Here is a 16,627-nt window from a genome sequence, read left to right on the forward strand (position 1 = left end):
CCTAGGTCAAGGAAGTGCCTTTTGTAGGTTTGGTGTAAATCTGTTCAGTAGATTCTGAGAAAATAGCCTTTAAATCAATATATATATCTGAGCCCGCTTACGGTACGCTTACCGTACGCTTACGGTAAGCGTACGGTGGCGTGCGCGAGCGCGATTCTGATTGGCTCTTAGATCTTAGTAAACATTCGAATCGGCCGAAACCAGGAAGCGGCGGCCGCCATTTTGTGTATTTCACTCTGAAAAAAAAGAGTGAAAACAAGGAAAGGGGGCAATGAGGAGAGTTACAGACCCCCTAACATTTGTAAGGGGGTCAAAGAAGGACAGAAAAGTACAAAAAAAACATTTATTGATTTTAAAAAAAATCACGGGGTACGCGTACGGTAAGCTTACGGTAAGCGTACGGTAGAAAAATTTTTTAAAAAAAAAAGAAAATCAGATTTAAGTGTTTAGATATTAGGGGGCTCTAAAAAGAGCCGTTGTGTTTATGAAATGATTTTTTAGTGGTACCTACAAGTAAGTACCGATGCAGAGTCTAAGGTTCAAGAGGAAGACTCTGTTCCCTTCATCATTGAAGTGCACACCATCTCCTCTATAAATGTCTTGCGTGTCATAACGCAAGTTGTTGTGGTAAATGGCACCCATACCATAGTCACGGAGGAAAGCAGAAACAGATTTGTTGACGTGCTTTCTTGCTTTGTCATCGCACCGCGTGCCCACCGTGCGTGCACGGCACTAACTGCGTAAAGTGGGCGCGCGGTGCGCGAAGCGCACCGTGTGCTCACTGTGCGCGCACGGTGCGCGAAGCGCACCGTGCGCGCACGGAACGAACTGCGTTAAGTGGGCGCGCACGCCACGAATGGCGTAAAGTAACTTAGCATTTAAAAAACCGTACAAATTCACTGAAAAAACCATAGGTTTCACACACGTTATAGTTAGGAATTAGCATTTAAAAAACCTTGCAAATTCACTGAAAAAACCATAGGTTTCACACATGTTATAGTTAGCGGAAATTTTACTGATAAAAAACCAATGAAATTCCCCCGTTATAGTTAGTGCAGGCAACTATAACTCACGCGACCGCAATCTTCTGCTGATGACATATGTGTCTTTATGAAAAAAAAATATTTGTAATATATGTATAGCTAAAAATGTATGGAAGAAGACATGGGCAAATAAGTGTCTAAATACAGTATTAGCATCAGCAGAGGATTGCGGTCGCGTGAGTTATAGTTGCCTGCACTAACTATAACGGGGGAATTTCATTGGTTTTTTATCAGTAAAATTTCCGCTAACTATAACATGTGTGAAACCTATGGTTTTTTCAGTGAATACATATATATATATATATATATATATACACATTTATTTATATTTTACCTTGAGATCTCTGTGAATTAAGCCTTTCGAATGAACATATTTCACTCCCTCGACGATTTGCTGAAATATTACCAATGATTCTGACTTGTCACTGTCCTTTCCCCTTCTTTCATCAATCCAATTTTTTAAAGTTCCCTTTTCACAAAGTTCCATTTGGATGAAAAGGGCTTCACATAATATCTCACAATTATCACTGGATAAAAAGTGAAAAAAAGATTAAAAAACAAAGTACAAAAGTTGGAAATAAACATCTTGCACAAAACGTCTACCACTTATATTGAATAAACTCCCAAATAAATATTTTAGCAATAAGCGTTAAAAACAAGTGTTTATTTTTAATGCTTGTTAATGCTCCATTCTCTTCCTCATTCAGAATCAGAATGATTCACATGCAGTTCTGACCCCAAGCAGGTCATTGATGATAAACAAGTTACTTACCAACTACTACAGTTGTCCAACATTGGTATGTTTCATCATGGACTCACATCATGGATTCACATGTTTGAATCATTTCCTGTTGTCGAGCTATGAGTACAAGAGTAACCTTTCAACAATAATAACTTCATTAAACTGCCTGAAAGGCATTCAAAAGGTGGCTAGTCACCCAATCATCTCATTTAAAAAGGTAAAAACGTTGGCAAAGGAATTGAAACTTAACTAAACTACACTACTGAATACCAGAAGCTACCATCAGATTTCGATTGCACAAGTTTGAAAGATATGCACATAGTGAGCCCCTAAAAGGGAAGGAGGGATGGTCGCATGTGAATCTATGAACGATACCAACACCAGAGAACTGTATCTACAAATAGTTAACTAGTTTCTTCTACTGTATTTGATCTTTCATAGAGTCATATGCTTGAATCAGAATAGCACACAGGAGATGAACACACACATGCATGCACATTCTATGGTTGGTGAGAATCAGATAATGTTCACCTTATTGCTCATTTCCCTGTTTACTCTGGTGTAGCTCCAATCTCCAAACCGTAGTGCTTTATGAAGGTGTGGCAGTTCTTCTGTGTAGCTGCCTAGCCTATGTCCTCAAGAGGTACCATAGCATACAGAGCCCATGTTGTAGTGGTGCCTCTCACTGAGAGTGCTGTAAGAGCCCTGAATGGGGCTTAGTAAGTGTTGCATGGCAGAAAAATGATGGCTGCTGCTTTCCACCTTGCAATTATCTTTGGAAAGGGCACATACCTTGCAGGGTGCCACAAAAGGTACGAAAAACTCGTCAGTTTTTTCCAAGCACCTCAATTCTCTCGATGTACAGTTTGAGGTACGTGAGAATGGTAAGAGAATGACGGGAATATATGCAAGAGCAAAATGATCTAGGAAAAATGATGGTTCATTGGATGTGAAAGTCGAAGCGTATCTTCGGGATAAAATCTGGCTTAGTTTAAAGTAATATTTGTATAATTGTAGAAAGGATTCCATCTATTTTTTAAAATGTCTGCAGTTCACTAAGCCTTTAGAGCAAGTGCGTGCATATCCCGCGGCAGGTCAGATATTTCAAAACCAAAGGAGAAGGCAGAGCGATTGGAGTAGTTGGGAACTATGGGCTGCCACCTCAGCACCAGATTGGAAGGCAGAGCCAAAACAATGGTCACACAAATAGGGTAATTGCCTCAGTGCCACAAGAGAACATGGTAATGGCACAGCTCTCGAGCTTAGTAGGCATGAGTTGCCCTCCCAGTCCAGGTACTTTCTTTGCTTTCTGATACCAATGGTCTTGTCTACATCACTCAAAAATCAAACTTCATGCACCGGAATGCACAGATAAATCCTAGACTGGGTTAGTGTAAGTGTCCCCAAGGTGGGATAGAAAGACAGCTGAGTACCAAAGTCACTGGCCTTTAAGGAAGAGGAAGCACAAACGCTTGACTCTCCTGAAACCAATAAATTAACATCAATCCATGCCTCCTTCTGGGTCTTTCTTCTGACATATATCAGCCCAAAACCTTAAAGAATTTTGTACTGAGTCTTCAAAGCAGTTTAAACGGTGTTGAATGAAAGAAAACACCATCAAATCTTGAGAAAATGCAAAAGTCTCGAGCTTCATCGATCTGTTATATCTCTTCTGCGGGGTTTGGCACACCCACCAGTTGCCATTGGCTGTTTTCTGGGTCATTTACAAATGCTGGCTTGTTATTGGTGCATTTGCTTAAATGTCCCTCCTTTGTGGGCTTAGCTCCCTCACTGGCCATTTCACTAAGAGGTCATTTTGTTTAGCCATCACACTCTACAGCGTGTGATGGCCCCCTCCTCCCCCCAACTCGCTCTCTCATTGGATATCCTCTGTCACATGACATTGTCAAAACCTATTAACGCTGGTGTTAATCAAGTGCATTTCCGTAACACCAGCGTTAATAGGTTTTGACAATGTCATGTGACAGAGGATGGTCTTATCTTGGCGGGTCTCATGTGGAAGCTGCTTTCTATGCCGTGTCCCTCCTGTCCTGTTAAAACCCCCCGTGTGCGCTCGAAGGGAGCCCTGTGTTTGAAGTCTTGTTTCCGGCTACCACAGGCCGGGCCGGGTCAGCTTTTAATTTTGAGTCCCTCTGCTAACAAGAACTTCCTTCTGGTAAGTGGGTGACCGAGAGCAGTGCGCATAAAGGTCGATCAATGTGCTCAAGCGTGACAGGAGTCTTCATCTGACATCTAAGCCACAACACTGTTAACTCTGTCCAGTTTATCAGCGGTTTTTGGCAGTCGACGACTATTGACACTTCCGTCTGACTGCCGTAGCTGGTGCCCTCATGTTCATGAAAGCATGCATCATATGAAAGTCAGTGTTCCTCATTTGGAGTACAAATAAAAGTGTTTTTTTTTTTTTTAGCCCCTGTTCTAGTTCAGGCACGTTTGCATCGCCTCGTAGCCCAGACACTTTTACTTTTCACCTTTTCCAGGTGATTTTCACCCTCATGTTATATAAAGTGTTTTTTACCTTACTTCTATTCCAGGTGCTTTCCACCCTCCTATTAAACAGTCTGCTTTTAACTGCCTGACAATACAAATTTCTTTCCACTCTATGGCTATACAAGGTCTTTTTAACTCCACTACTATATCGCTTCATTTTGGCCTTTCTATTATTCTAGGTACTCTTAACCCTGCTTTTAGTGCTGGCACTTAACTCTTCTACAGTGGCGGATGCTTTTAACACTCCTGTATAACCTGGTGCCCTGGAATTGTGCAATTTTGCACCTGCAGCATTTTGAGAATAATTATGCATTTGCCACATGACACATTATTTTGAGCATAATCTGCAGATATCAGCAAAAAATAAAGTGTATCTCAAACAGATCAAACGTTACTAAAAAGGTAGTAATGTGTTGCCACGCAGTGGACGGCCCTTTGCAAAGGTTGAGAGACTGGACATCTTTCTCTTGCTTATTTTTGTATTTGGGCATCAAAGTGGTACTAATGAGGTTAATCCTTTGGCTAAATCATGTTAACATGTGTAAACATGCCGAAATAATAGGTTAATCGTCACACAAAATGTGCCGCATGAGGCCGCATATTTTGCCTTTTCTTGACCCATAATTTATTCAACTCTACCACATAATTTGGCCCTCCCCTGCCTGAATAGTTCCAGTGGCCCTGTCTATAACCAGTGGGCTTGAACCTTCCTGCTATTGGATGTGCTATTAACTGTTTTAAGCTTTTCTTCTGTAAAGTGCACTTTCATTCTCAATCCACACAGGATGCCACTTACTTCACTTTCTCAGTTGTGCAAAGGACAAACACACAGTAGAAAACCGATTACCTTGATGCCATTTTCCCACTGGTTTATTAGCTAATGTTACATAAGGCCAATGTCTGTGTCTCCCTGGAGACTCACTAACACCGCATTAATTCATTTATGACCAAGAGTTTGGATTTGAAATGAAATACTGAGATCACATTCTGTCCGCAGGTTTTTATAGTGACATGGCCTTCAATTGAAACTTCTTTTCATATCTCTCCAACTCTTGGCTGACTGTTAATGACACAGTGTCTGATATAATAAATGCAGTCATACACCAGAAGAAGGTCTGGCATGTTTCAAGTAGCCTTGCTGGTATTAACAGCACTAATGCTGATGTAAATTGTGTTGTCATCTAACATATTCGAAAACCACTAGCTTTCACTTGAAGCTAAATGGTGGAAATGTGTAATAAAATGAGAAATCAAAGTGCTGGATTCCTGCTAATATTCAGAGACTATTTGCCATTACCATGACCTTGTGATTTTTCAAAATCAATCGCCTCTTTTTAAACCACATGTAAATGCTCACCTAGAACTTCGTCAATGTCCCAAAACAGTGCTCCCAAAACGTTTTAAGATCTACTGCCCAATTTTTAGAACAATTTTTCGGGACCCACCTAGCTTTAATGGATAAGAGGAGGAGCTGATGTTTTCATGTACTTCTATTTCTTTTAAAAATATATTTTTAGGTCGAGCCTGGACAGCGCATGCGCTGCTGCGAGGCATGCAGTATTGGAGCATGGCTTTGAAGCCCTGCCCACTCTCCGCCCATATATTTAAGTGGCTTGTGTCATTGTCCTTCGAAAGCGCTGGCTTCTGAGTCGTTATTAGGCTGGTTAGTCCCTCCTTGGTACCACCTTGTCTGCATTTGTAACCTCCCATAACAACTGGACCTTTTACTTGTCTTGTTAAACGGCCTGCTTTATCTTGGCTGTGAGCACTATGCTTAAAGATTTGCCACTATAACACCCACTATGTTGCAGCACGCCACCCTGTTTTATTTTAATTATAATTACTAATGGCAGTTCGTTTTAACTATAGCGTCTGAGTTTCTTTATTTTTTTTAGCAGCGCAGTACGCTTTAAGTATAGCAGCTGCGAGATTTTTTTTTCTTTTGTTTTTTACTAGCGCCCATGCACATTCATGGAGGCCGCGCTGCTTTCTTTAGACAAGCAAAAGATACACAATTGATGGATGGAATGCAGAACAATTCACAACATTCACCCCCAGTCATTATTTTGCTCACTATGCCACCCCAGTTTAGACCAGGCCATATGCAAATCAAATCCGTCTTGACCCTGTGCCTCATGGGAACAGTCCAGCCCGAACTGCCAAGCCAGGTCCTCCCTGGACCAGAAACCAGAATCCTAGGACCGGTTTCAGGATTTCACCCCTCATCAGCCAGGATAGCTTGAATCCAGTGGCACAGTGAGCCCGGGACCCACGTCTGGGCATACCCGGTGGACTTAGGGCGAGAAAGCAAAAGGCACACAATTGATGGACGGAATGTAGAACAAATCAAAACATTCACCCCAGTCAAGAGATCTCGGTTAAATCAATCATTCTTTTGCTCACAATGCCACCCCAGTTTCTTTAGACAAGCCACATCTGAAGAAAGGTGCGCGGACGCTATTAAAGGAAAAGCACAGCATGGGTGGTTTACAAAAAAAAAATCTGTTTGTCAAGCGCATGGGCGCTAATAATTTTCAGTGTAAAAGGTCTTGCGTTTGCGAGAGTTTAAACGATTACATTGCCAATAGCTCAAACTCTCGTAAATGCGAGACCTATTTCATTGCAAATGCTTGTTTTATAGTTCTTTCTTACTATTAGTTAAGAATTTTTTTATCAGTCTCAGAGATCTAGACACTTTTGTTATATGGAAATGCTAATCCAGTGCCTTGCCTCTATTTTGTATGTTCCTGAGGAGAAGAATGCAGGGGGTCATGGAGGTCAGATAAACTCATTGACGCAGGTACCGTATAGATGTGCCTTTTTCTCTAGTTCGGGACAGTGTCTGAAGCAGCCCTGTGAAACTGAACACAGGATTTAGATACGTAGTGCATGTCTCTTTTCAATGTACATTATTTAAAAAGAGGTGAATGCTGTCACAGTTCTGTGGGACCAAGAGAGGCCCCCCCCCCCCCCCCAAAAAAATCAGGCTGTACAAAACTCTTTACAGTGTGGATTACCAATACACTATGAAGCCCCATTACATGGGCAAGCCCCTACTATGCAGTCAGTGCCGAGTGCACAGACTGTGTATAGAGGCCACTCCCTCCAGAGACCTAAGTCCAATTAGGTAGGCAAGCCACTATTGCACACAATCTGCGCTCGGTGTGCAGACTGTGTGTAGTGCCAACTCCCCCTAGACACGCAAGCAGATTTATGTGGGCAAGCACCTAATATGCAGAGTTAGTGCTCAGTATGCAGACTGTGCGTGGAGACCACTCCCGCAATAGATTCAAGCCCCATTAGGTGGGAAGCCCCTACTATGACCAGTTGACACTCAGTGTACAGCCCACATACTCCAGGCACCCAAGCTACCGTATGTGGACAAGGCCTCACTACGGGCAGCCTGCACTGCCTACAGTGCGCTTCAGGGAGAGCCCACTCCCTCAGGACACCCAAATATAATTAGGTGGGAGAGCCAATGCTCCAAAGATATGAAGTAATGCTGGTTCTGTCGGGAGAGAAATTGCTTTCCTACCAACTGCATATAGGACAAATTTAGCATACAAAAATAATTATTCAAACATTTGTGTTGTCACAGTAAATGGAAAAAGGGGAAACAAAGAAAGAACACAACAATATTGATTCAGTCAGAAAGAGTACACTGAAAGAATTACTTTTTTCTTTTTACATTTTATAGTGTATAGGTGACACAAATAGGCTGTCACAAGTAAAAGAACAAAACGGCGAAGTGCTGAGGTGACGCAGTGCAAAAAGTGCTGGTTGTGAACAGGATATGTACAATGAAGCATTTGCTCGTTAAAAATGATCATTTCCGATGACATCCTTCCCTAGGTACATAAATCTCTGCGCCACTTGGGATTAGAGTTTCCTCATGATGTGGGTCAGGGTGAATGGGGACAGGATTTTAACAAGTGGGTCGACGTTTCGACCCAGGTGTGTGCAAAATGTCAGTAGTCACGGCGGGTCTTCTTCAGGACAGAAGGATCACAGGGACAGCCCAAATAAAGGTGGATTGAAAATGACCGTCTTCAAGGTATGATCCACAGTGTGGTTGGATTCATAAATGCAATGAATCATGTGAGATCCTGTTGTAATGAATGAGTCTGTGGTAGCGAATAATCACTTCCCAAAAGCGACACGGCTGAAAACTCTCCAGGCGCTGCTTGTGCAATGAACCACAATGCTACAAAGAGGCTGAACTCTCTGTGCAGCTCTTCAAGGAGAGCTCACGCCCGACACATAAACAAGTCTACTAACGTAGCGAAGGGCCTTCTACATACAGTTAGGTATGTTAGTAATTTTTTTATGTAAACAAAACCCTAGAAATTCACTGGAAAAAAACAAGGTTAAAGTGATGTTGTAGTTAGGTGTTAATGTCGGTCATAACGACACATTTGCAACCTGAAAAACCACTGAAATTCACCTGTTATAGTTTACTGAGATAACTATAACTTGCATCACCGCTACATAGTGTTTATGACATCACATAATACATCACTCATAAACTGTTCAATGACCTCATTTATGACATCACTCATTACATCTCAAATGGTATCACTGATGACATCATCCACCATACTGCTGTTCAATTTAGGCTACAAACATGCTTTTGAACTATGCAAATAAGTACCAAATGGCACAGAATCATCTAAGGCCTAAACATATATGTGCTTATATAAATAATTAGACTGGCCAACATTTATAATAAATTCAGTGAAATCATAGGGTCTCCCCAATACCATCTTTAGGCACCCGGGGAGTTCTTGATTTACATTTGAAGTTGGTCGACGCATTATCCCTCCTTCTGAGTAAGGTTTATAAAAAAGAAGGGAATAAAACTATGGATCAGGTCGAACTAGAAAATCAATGGTATAACCAAGATTGTAGGGTTGCTAAATCACAATTAATCCGCGCAGTAAAAAATGGGAGCCAATGTGACATAAAAAATGCAAGACTGATTTACAAAAACACCCTGAATCAAGCTAAAAAAGTATGGGATGCTAATCTATGGGATGACTTACTGAGTGCAGCTAAGTTACATGACCAAAGTACGTTCTGGAATCTAATTACTAAGGGAAACAAAAAGGGTAGATCACCCAAGGATATTTTTCTGGACGAACTGACCTGGTGTGATCACTTTTCTAAACTTTATACGATTAGTAAGGATGATTTGTCCCTAGTTAATGTAGACGTTAATCCAGTTAGTAGTACTGTACCACTACATTTTACTTTAGAAGAAACAGTCCAGGCATTATTAGCTGTAAAAATAGGTAAGGCCCCTGGCCCTGACAAAATTCCTGGCGACTTATTGAAACACGATGTCAAAGTGTGGGGGCCGTACATTAACTTTTTAAGTAACTCAATTGTGGCCGGTACACCAATTCCAGAATCATGGAAAGGGGCAGAAATTATAACAATTTTTAAAAAAGGTGATCGCCATGATCCTAGCAACTACCGCCCCATTAGTTTAATCGATGTTTTACAAAAAAATTTTGCCAGACATATTTTAAATAGGATTTTAATTTGGATTGAGGAGACAAAACTATTGTCCAAATACCAAGCCGGCTTTAGATCTAAAATAAGTACAGTCGACCAGGTGTTTAGATTTATGTGTATTTGTTGGAAATACATAAAGATCAGACAGGGTAGTCTTTACATTGCATTTATAGATTTAAGGGCTGCTTTTGATCTCGTTCCCCGGAAGTTGCTGTGGTCCACACTAAAGAAGCTAGACATCCCTGGCGAGCTACTTAATGAACTCATCAAACTTCATACAGGGAACTATGCAAAAATCAGATGGGGAAAAGCTGGAGAACTATCTAAAGCGATTCCTGTAGATAGAGGGGTGCGTCAAGGATGCGTATTAGCACCCACACTGTTCTCACTGTATGTTAATGATATCCCAACATACCTGAGGAACTGTGCCCACGACTCCCCAAAGTTAGTTGGTGAATTAATTACCTCCTTACTTTTTGCCGACGATACTATCCTTATCTCCCAGACCCCGAGAGGCTTGCAAAATTTGGTTAATACTTTCCATAATTATTGCGTGGAAAAGGGGCTAGAAATTAACCCAATGAAAACAAAATACATGGCCATAAACCCAACCAAAACGTTTAGGAAAAACTTGCTCTTAGAGAACCGCATACTGGAAAAGGTAGAAAGCTTTAACTACTTGGGTTTGATATTAGATAACAAGTTGACCTGGCAAGGCCAGCAGAATAAAAGCTTACTGTCCCTTAAACAGAACTCTTTCCCTATCCTAAAGGTGCACGGAGCAAGTAGCTCCAAAGCCATTACACCAGCACTGGAGGTTTTTAAAGCCAAGGCTCAATCAGCAGCCCTTTATGGTGCCGAGATATGGGGATACAGTAATTCTACCAAATTTGCGTTGATAGAAAATACATTTGTGCGTAGTCTACTTAAAATACCGACTCGTACTCCAGTTGTCCCCTTGTTTTTAGACATCAATCTCAAAAGAACAGAGCACTTAGCTTCATTAAGACCATTATTGTACTGGATTAGGATATGGTCAACCCCTGAGCTGATAGACTATAAGGATGGGTTGATCGAACTAATTAAATTGGACGTGTATTTGAAAACCCCATGGCTGAAATATATTTGCACGTCGTTTAAGAGATTAGGGCTTCTTAATTTTTGGGAGGAGCCCCATAATTTGACTCAGTTTTCCAAAAAACTCCTCAAGGATACCTTTTGGTCCCAAGTTATTGGTGAACTAACTCTGGGCTCTCGTATTGGTACTTTGACCCAGAATTTTTTAAACGTAAAAGATTCACCTAATTTCGAGGAATTTATGGATGAGATTGCTCCTCCCTTAGCAAAATCTCTTTATCTACAATTTAGGTATGGGGTTTTATTGATAAACTCCTACACATGTAGGTGGGCTGGGGAAAATGGAACGGATTCGTGTACTATGTGTCCCCTTGGGGCTAGGGAAGATATTCCCCACATTCTTTTTTTCTGTCCGGCTTACAAGAAACCAAGGACTTCTTGGATCAAACCCCTTTGTAGGAATATGGGGGTTGAGTCATACAAAGTAGCGGAGCGCATATTAAAATCTAACTCCTCCCAAGTAATGGTATATGGCATAAGTAGATATTTATTCAATGTGTACTTTATTAGGAAACGTTGCGGTTATAAACTGTAATCGCAGAAAGAGGAACTATGGACTACTCTAGCTACCAGATCATCCTCAAGTCTACCTCACTTTTAGTATTACTTATTATAAGAATTCTGGCTTTTAGCTAATTTAATGTGTTATTTATATTTTATTTGGTATTGCTTAATCATGGACAAATATCCACCTTTATCAATTGTATGTAATTTGTTTATCATGGACTTATGTATTGTGTTTTATGTGTTGACTTTTATGGCTATTGTTAGCCGAAATAAAGTATTGACTGACTGACTAATTAGACTGTAGTCTAATGCCTGGAGACACACAAGTCCCATAAGGTGGCCAAGCCCCTACTGCGTACATCCTATTCAATATGCACACATTTTCACGGAGAGTTCACTACCTCCAGACTTCGAATCAACATTAGGTACCCATACAGCCTTCACCCTGTGCAAAACTCTTCAGGTCGAGCCCACTCCAGGCAGGCAGGCACCCAAGTACCATTGGCGGTCAAACTCCTACTATATACAGCCTTCTTCGGCAGCAGAGGTCTTCAAGGAGAGCCCACTCTCTCCAAGCACGGATGATATACTAGCACGCATAATGAAGACTAATGCAAACTGGTGGGCGAAAATTGTAAAATGCGTTTAAACTGTTTACATTAGATCGGACCTATCCTGAAAAGTAGAAAGGAGCAACAATAAAACCAATCTTTAAAAAGGGTGATATGGCAGACCCAAAAAACTACAGATTCATTAGATTAATAGATGTGGGTGCAAAAATGTATAGCAAAGTATTGCTCCAGGCAATCTCACAATGATGCAAAGAGCTGAATTTGATCCTGTTGAAACACAGGGCCCCTTCAAGCCTGGGCATTCTACTTTAGATTACTGCATTTGCTATGGCCTATTTTACAAACATCCTTAGAAACAGGGGGCTCTTTCTATACCTGCTTTGTAGACTTACGGGCTGCATTTGACCTGGTGGAACAAGAGGTTTTGTGGGGCAAATTGGAAAGTATGAAAATTCCAGTGAAAATTGGGCCAGAGTACAGTTGGACACTGACGGTAGTCTCTCCCAGAAGGAAAGCATTAACAATGGGATAAGGAAAGGTTGTGTGATGGCCCCAACTCTTTTCGCCCTGTACTTAGCTGACCTCCCAAAAACACTATCAGGTACTCACTCCTTTTCTCCTAAAAAGGGAGGGCTCTCACTTATCATGTCTGCTTTATGAAGGTGATCTTGTTATTATGGATCGTACCCCAGTTGACTTGGAAAGGAAAGTGGTGGAGTTTAAACAGTACTGCATGAAAAATAAGTTAATGATTTATTTAGATAAAACCACAATTATGATGTCAGGTAAGAAGAGGCACAGCTTTGAATGGTCTATTGAGCAGTCGAAAATCAAGGATACCTCAGAATATAGGTATTTAGGGATGCCTTTTACTAAATCCCTGAGTTGGTCTTCCCATTTAGGGACATTAAAGGCAAAAGTATTATCAACCACTGGTGGTTTACGGAAATTCAAACAAGAATTTTGCGGGACTTCCGTCCAACCAGTGATAGCAGCTTATGAAGCACTAATTCTTTTTTAAAATTTATATGGCGTTTAAGTGCTGTGCTTAGATAAAACTTTACATTAGGATAAGGTAGATAAATGTTGCTTAAAAAACCTTTTATCCCTTCCAAAATGTATAATAGTACCAGCTATTAGGGTAGAAGCTGTTCAATCCTGGTCCATAACTATGGTTATATGAACACTACAGTTTTGTAGCAAGTTGCTAGTATCAGAGCAAACTAAGATAGCTATCCTGTTCCTCTCAAATTGTTGCCCCTGTAGGACCCTCTAAAGTAACCCCTTGGAGAGAATCGATGTCCCTGTGTGAGCTGGCAGGACGTAGAGGCCTTTGGGGAGGTGGTCTTCGAGTCTCCACAATAGCCTGTGCGGTAAAAATAGACGCGGGAAGCATGTGTGTGAAGTGCACCAAACGCCTTAGCTGTCTCCGTGTCTTTCTTGATCACTTCTAACATTTGGTCCACCTTTGGGCCAACAGATGCTAGCCATCAAAAGTCATATTTAACAGGTTCTGTTGAATGTACACCTTGAAGCCAGAGACACAGAGCCAGGCATGTCTGCGTAGAAGAATGCTGGCATTAACCTCCATGGCAGCGGGGTCTGCAGCATCTAGGGCATAGCAAACAACAGTGTTCAATATCTGCTTGCCTTTAGAAACTACTTCATGTCCCCTTTTTCTGTGCATCCCTGAAAAAAGGGCAGCTGAATTGGCGATACACTATTCGTTGGGCGATTGCGCGGCCACCCTTTTGCTTGTCTATGCGCTTACTCTCCTTGTCCGGTTTGCCTGAGAGTAGGCTCGGTTAAGCGGCTTCATTGTGCTCTGGAAACGGTCACAAACTGCAGATTTAACGGAGGTTGGTCCGAGGATATTTTGCTTGGCAGCGAGGACAATATTGGAATGGTGTCTATTTCATCACCGTCGAAGCATGGTAGAGAGTCGTGACCGAGAGATGGAAGTAGGCCCCGAAGGGCGGGGGCCTCTAGGATCGTGATCGACTCGGACCCCGCTCAAGCAAAATAACCAAAAGTCTACCTGAGACAGAGAATAGGAGAGACATGATTGAAATACAATACTGACAGAGGTAAGGAACCTGTGTGAACTTAAAAAGAGCATAGCAACAGTGTTGATCCGGAGCGCAGGTGCACACATCTGAACCCAATGGCAGAAAGAACACAATCTAACAATGGAGCCAATGATCATGCGCATTACCAGCAAGAGGAGGCGTCGGTATACCTTGTGACTCAAAAGAATTCCTCAAAGAAAACAACTTGCACACATCTGGACCCAACGCTAGATGCCACGAGTATGCGCAGCATGTTTATATACAACCACGCATGCCTTGAACATATCATATCTGTACACTATAAACAAATATGCACTAGTGCCAGAAAAATCCATATTAATTATTTGTCCCATACCAAACTGAGGGACAAGAAAGTACAATGGCACGACTCCTGACAGCCGAGGCTCAATAAGGCAATTCAAGGAGTTTAGAAGAAACTTACAGGTCCTGAGAAGGAAGTGCGTGTAACCAAACAAAGAGGGGCTAACTGCTGTGTAGTGTAAGCAGACAATTTGCACAGTCTACAATGTAGACAGGCATGGGGCAATGGCATGGAAAGGGGACAGCAGAATGATAAAACATCTGAGATATTACTTCTATACTTCTTTCATGTTATTTTCCACAGGTTTTATTATGGCGGCTGTCAGAACCCCCACAAACATTCCAGGTGACGAGAATGGTACAGATGCCTCAGTTCCCAAGCTGTTACCGTTATTTTACAGAAGTATGTTAGCAAGCTGCAAGGTAAATGTCAACAAAATTGTAATAATGTCAAGGAACAATAATCCGGTGGTTGACTGGGCTGCTTATCAGATGAATAATGTCAAATATTTAGGAATAATAACTGTAAAGAAGCTTGAAGACACCTTTTGCTTGAATTACAACTCAAAATGGTTGGTGATTCAACAACGTTTGGAGTATAATCAAATACTGCCACTATCATTGTTTGGTAATGTCGATTATATCAAGATAAAACTTCTTCTGAATTTATACCTTTTTTAACACCTTCCTATTTACATAATTAATAGCTCCTGCATGAACAGAATGTTCTGGTAAAACACATGGCTAAAATGGCTCAGAGTAAATGAACACATAACTAAAACATCCTGCATGTGTCTGCACTTCTTGGATGAGCACAAGTCACTGATGGCAGTCCTCAAAAATAGCTATTTAATAATACCTGGATGAACCTGTCAACAAAACTAACTGATGCAGTGGTCTGATTAAGACACTTATACCTGATAATTAGAGCAGATCTTAAACTGCAGCAGAGAAGTTACTAATTGCTAAGCCACTCAGAAGGTCATATTCCTAAGAACCTGATTCTTGAGAACCTTATCTGAAAAATGACTGTATCTGTTGTATTCCCAAGGAAAAAATCCACAAAGCCATGATGACAAACCAGAGAAGTGCCTCAAAATAATGACATGCTTTTCATTTCCATTGTCTGGCACTGAGGAGGCTCAGCTCGTTGTGGCGTATTAAATTGTCTTGCAGCAACCTATATCATGTTAATCGAATTACAAAACACTTTACGGACAACAAAAATCTCTGGATAGGAATGGATAATACTTACGTGGAGTTAGTGGCAGTATCACTCAAATCAGGATAAAAATATGCCTTTTCTTGCCAGGAGGTGTAATAGCGAACAACATTTGGGTGATTAAGATCTGCTAGAGTTAGTACCTCCGACACTGCTTTGCTAATGAAAAATAAGAATAAATGATACAATTATACACATCAGAATTGATACCTACATATAGTATTCGATTGTCACAGTTTTGGCTCTTACACATACATTTATTTTATTTTTTTTGCAAATTCTTTTTATTGGTATTTATTATTACAGTTATTACACATATGTATTTTTCCGCATTAACATGGTACATGTGCATCCAATCAGCTAGTATCGTTATAGGCATTTGCAATTACTTCAAGTTCATGTAGATGCTGTATGCGCTATAGCAGGTGTTTGCCAAGTAAAAGAAAAAAACCCGGGGGGGGGGGGGGAAATCAAACTAGGGGTCGTCATGGAGTTTTGGGTGGTACAGCCAGTCTAGGGTACGCATAGTCCCTCAAGTATCTGAGTGGCGGCACAGTTGTAACTCACTATGGAGAATATGGGCGCGCAGGCGGGCACGCGGAATAGGTGAATGGGTCGGGGTAGTGGGGGCGGAAGACTAGCAGGTCCCAGGAAGGTGTGAATAATCAGGAGGGGTCTCCAATTGTGTGGGCGTGCACAGTAGACAGCTGTGTGGCGTCGGGGGTTGTGATCGAGTCATCATGGGACTGAGACGGTTTGAATTGGTGTAGCAGGAGCGCCCATTCCAGGGAGATTGGGGTTTTTCGTATGCCTTTCGCTTCCTCCTCTCGTAGTGCATCCTCCTCGGCTGCAGCCCATTTGAGTACCGCCCCCACCCATGCTGCAATCGGGGGGCCTGAAGGGGAGCTCCAGTGCATAGCTATGCAGCGTTTAGCCAGTAGGTGAGCTAAGGAGACAAAGCGTATGGGCAGTTTATGATGTTTCCT

The 16,627-nt window shown here is 41.6% G+C and overlaps 1 protein-coding gene across 1 annotated transcript in view; it reads right to left on the reverse strand.

Moving 5' to 3' along the window:
- The window catches only part of LOC146817879 (interferon-induced, double-stranded RNA-activated protein kinase-like), a 512,572-nt gene that overhangs the window by 107,527 nt on the left and 388,418 nt on the right, over window positions 1-16,627 (reverse strand). The window contains exons 12-13 of the mRNA XM_085611365.1: window positions 15,675-15,800; window positions 1,378-1,570 (exon numbers count right to left, since the gene is read on the reverse strand). Coding sequence (XP_085467491.1) covers window positions 1,378-1,570; window positions 15,675-15,800 — 319 coding nt within the window. The remainder of the gene's footprint in view (window positions 1-1,377; window positions 1,571-15,674; window positions 15,801-16,627) is intronic.

This window comes from Triturus cristatus, chromosome 6, assembly GCF_964204655.1.
Source record: "Triturus cristatus chromosome 6, aTriCri1.1, whole genome shotgun sequence".
Taxonomy (NCBI): domain Eukaryota; kingdom Metazoa; phylum Chordata; class Amphibia; order Caudata; family Salamandridae; genus Triturus; species Triturus cristatus.